At 40.1% G+C, this 2,594-nt stretch overlaps 1 protein-coding gene across 1 annotated transcript in view; it reads right to left on the reverse strand.

Annotated features, from left to right (window-relative positions):
- Window positions 1-452: 452 nt before the first annotated feature.
- Window positions 453-2,594, reverse strand: part of Pls3 (plastin 3) — a 110,818-nt gene continuing 108,676 nt past the window's right edge. The window contains exons 15-16 of the mRNA XM_023699913.1: window positions 1,247-1,301; window positions 453-607 (exon numbers count right to left, since the gene is read on the reverse strand). Coding sequence (XP_023555681.1) covers window positions 475-607; window positions 1,247-1,301 — 188 coding nt within the window. The 3' untranslated portion in view covers window positions 453-474. The remainder of the gene's footprint in view (window positions 608-1,246; window positions 1,302-2,594) is intronic.

The following is a 2,594-nucleotide window of genomic DNA, read 5'->3' on the forward strand; positions in this document are numbered from 1 at the left end:
ACAACGTAAGCAAAGGATACTCATATCCAAAACCTTCTGACCATAGTTCCTGAGTAAGAACTAGCATCTGGGATGGAAAGGAAAATGACTGCCTAATAATATTAATTTCCAATCATCTAAATAAGTCTCAATAGATGGACGTTCTAAGAGGGAAAAAAATATAGAGAGAAGTAACACACAGCAATGGGAGATATCAAAGGCAGCATTCTAGAGGAGAGAGTAAAATAGTTTGGCTACAAGCACATTTCAGGTGTGCCTGACAAATCCAGCTCTGACTATGGGAAAGAAAAGCAGTTTTCATTAAAACTCTTTCCCCTAAGGGGCCTCATGATGAGCTAGTCTTGTTAATCAAAACTGGTCCTTTAAATGATAAAGAATGCCTTAAGCCATGAGGACTTCACCTGAAAATAGCTGATTTGCTAATCATGCACTGGGGAACAAGGTTTGTTTTCTATTCAAGATTTGTTGGTTATTTTACACTCGCTTCATCCCCCTGCCCATTAAACATGCAAACACTGTCATGACCATTTTGGGCTTTACTTCCACAAGGTCTTCAGGGAGGGCGTACACTCTGGCTCCAATTCTTCTAGCCATTGACACAGCATACCTATATTTTTGAAGAAACAAAAACTAAGATGAATTTTTTTGTCAAGGACACCATATGAGACATCAACGTCTTATTTTGCAATCATTTGCCTGGGTTGAAGAAATCCCACAGTGAAAGTGCTAATCAGAATGATTTCACTTTTTGTTTTGAGTTTGAGTTCACTTTTAAAGTATATTAGGTTTTATGCATTATTATTATTATTATTATTATTATTATTATTATTATTGGCAGAACCGGGGATTGAACTCAGGTCCCTATGCTTGCCAGGCAAGCACTTATTCCGCTGAGCCATCTCCCTGGCCCCGCTTTATTATTTTTGTACTGACGTCTTCTTCAAAGTGATAATTCAGTCTGTGGCACTGACTTCACATGCAAATGAATTACCTAGGTTGGTGGCACAATCAATATGGATATTGTCTTTGGGCAGGGAGTAAAGATAACAGACCCTCTCATATGATCTCAGCTATATAGAGCAGGGAATTATTTCAGAGGCAAAAACTCAGTTGTTAGGTAGATGTAGTGAGTGCTTCCATCGAATATTCTTGGAAGCAGGTGTAAGGTACACAGTTTGGGCTGTATGGCTGGACCAAGTATTGGAAAGGGAAGGAAAAGGAAGGATGAGAGAACTGACAGGCCCACCAAGGGAGGTGTGCAGGAACACGCTTCCACTCATCCAGAACCATTTCCAGGGGCACTGTAACAGGAATCTTTAAAAGTAATTACATCAGGTCACAGTCTAGGTCTTCAGTGAGATGGGGAAAAGACTGTCTAAGCTACTGTTGAAAAATGCAAGAAACTTTTAAGTTACAGTGTTCTGCTGAGGGCTGGCAAATATCCTGCCAACGTGGGAATGAGGAAGATAAACTAAATATATGTAGTAACAGTGGTAAGTGTCAGATATTAGAGCTATAAGAGCTTAGTGGCTCAGAGGTAGAACACTTGTCTAGTGTATACAAGGCCCTGGGTTCCATCCTCAACAGCACCAAAAAAATCTAAGTAAGTAAATAAATTGAGACAGATGCATCCTCTAAGGCCCTAAGGTATGAATATCTTTAAATCATTTTCTTCTCATTTTGTTTGTATCTAATTCATGTAAAACACACATTTCCTGTCCTTCTAATCCGCTAAAGCAACAACTGAGAACCTTAAAGGCCAGACACCACGCTAGGTTCTTACATTTTTCTCATTTACTCTTTTTTTTTATTCGTGTGTATGTGTGTGTGTGTGTGTGTGTGTGTGTGTGTGTGTGTGGCCAGCTCAGCCCACCAGGGGGCGGGGCTGGCTGGCATGTGGTGCTGGGGGATTGAACCGCGGTCCCTGTGCTTTGCTAAGCTTGTTCTAAGTAGGTGCTTTAGACCACTGAGCCATCTCACCAGCCCCTCATTTACTCTTTATAGAGCAACTAAAGTATCATTGCCTCCAGCTTACTGATAAGGAGTCTGAGGCTCAACGTGGTTTCTTTCCTATCACTGAGACTGTATAGTATTTGTCTTTCTGTGCCTGACTTATTTCATGCAACATAATGTTCTCCAGGTTCACCCACGTTATTGCAAATGAAAAGATTTATCTTCTGTAGGGGTTGAATAATATTCCATTGTTATATGTGGACACTAAAAAGCTGGTGGAATGGAACAGAAGTTTAAGGCAGAATATAATGGAACAGAGGCTTGGGTTGTTTGGAGGGGAATGGGGGTGTGTTGCCGTATACTGGTCAAAATATAGGTAGTTACTGTTAGATGGGAGAGGAAAAAGAGTCCAGTGTAGGCAAATATGTGGAGACAGAATGTAGGTTGTGGTTGCCTGGGGTCAGGGCATGAGGAACAAAGCATGGGGACTACTGATGCTTACAGGGCTTCTTTCCTGGGTAATGAAAATGTTCTAAAATTGATTGTGGTAAAAAAATGAAATTGATTGTGATAATCGTGTAACTGTACTAAAAACCAATGGATTATACACTTTAAACAAAATTTATTTATTTATTTATTTA

This window comes from Octodon degus, unplaced genomic scaffold, assembly GCF_000260255.1.
Source record: "Octodon degus isolate 3935 unplaced genomic scaffold, OctDeg1.0 scaffold00117, whole genome shotgun sequence".
NCBI lineage: Eukaryota > Metazoa > Chordata > Mammalia > Rodentia > Octodontidae > Octodon > Octodon degus.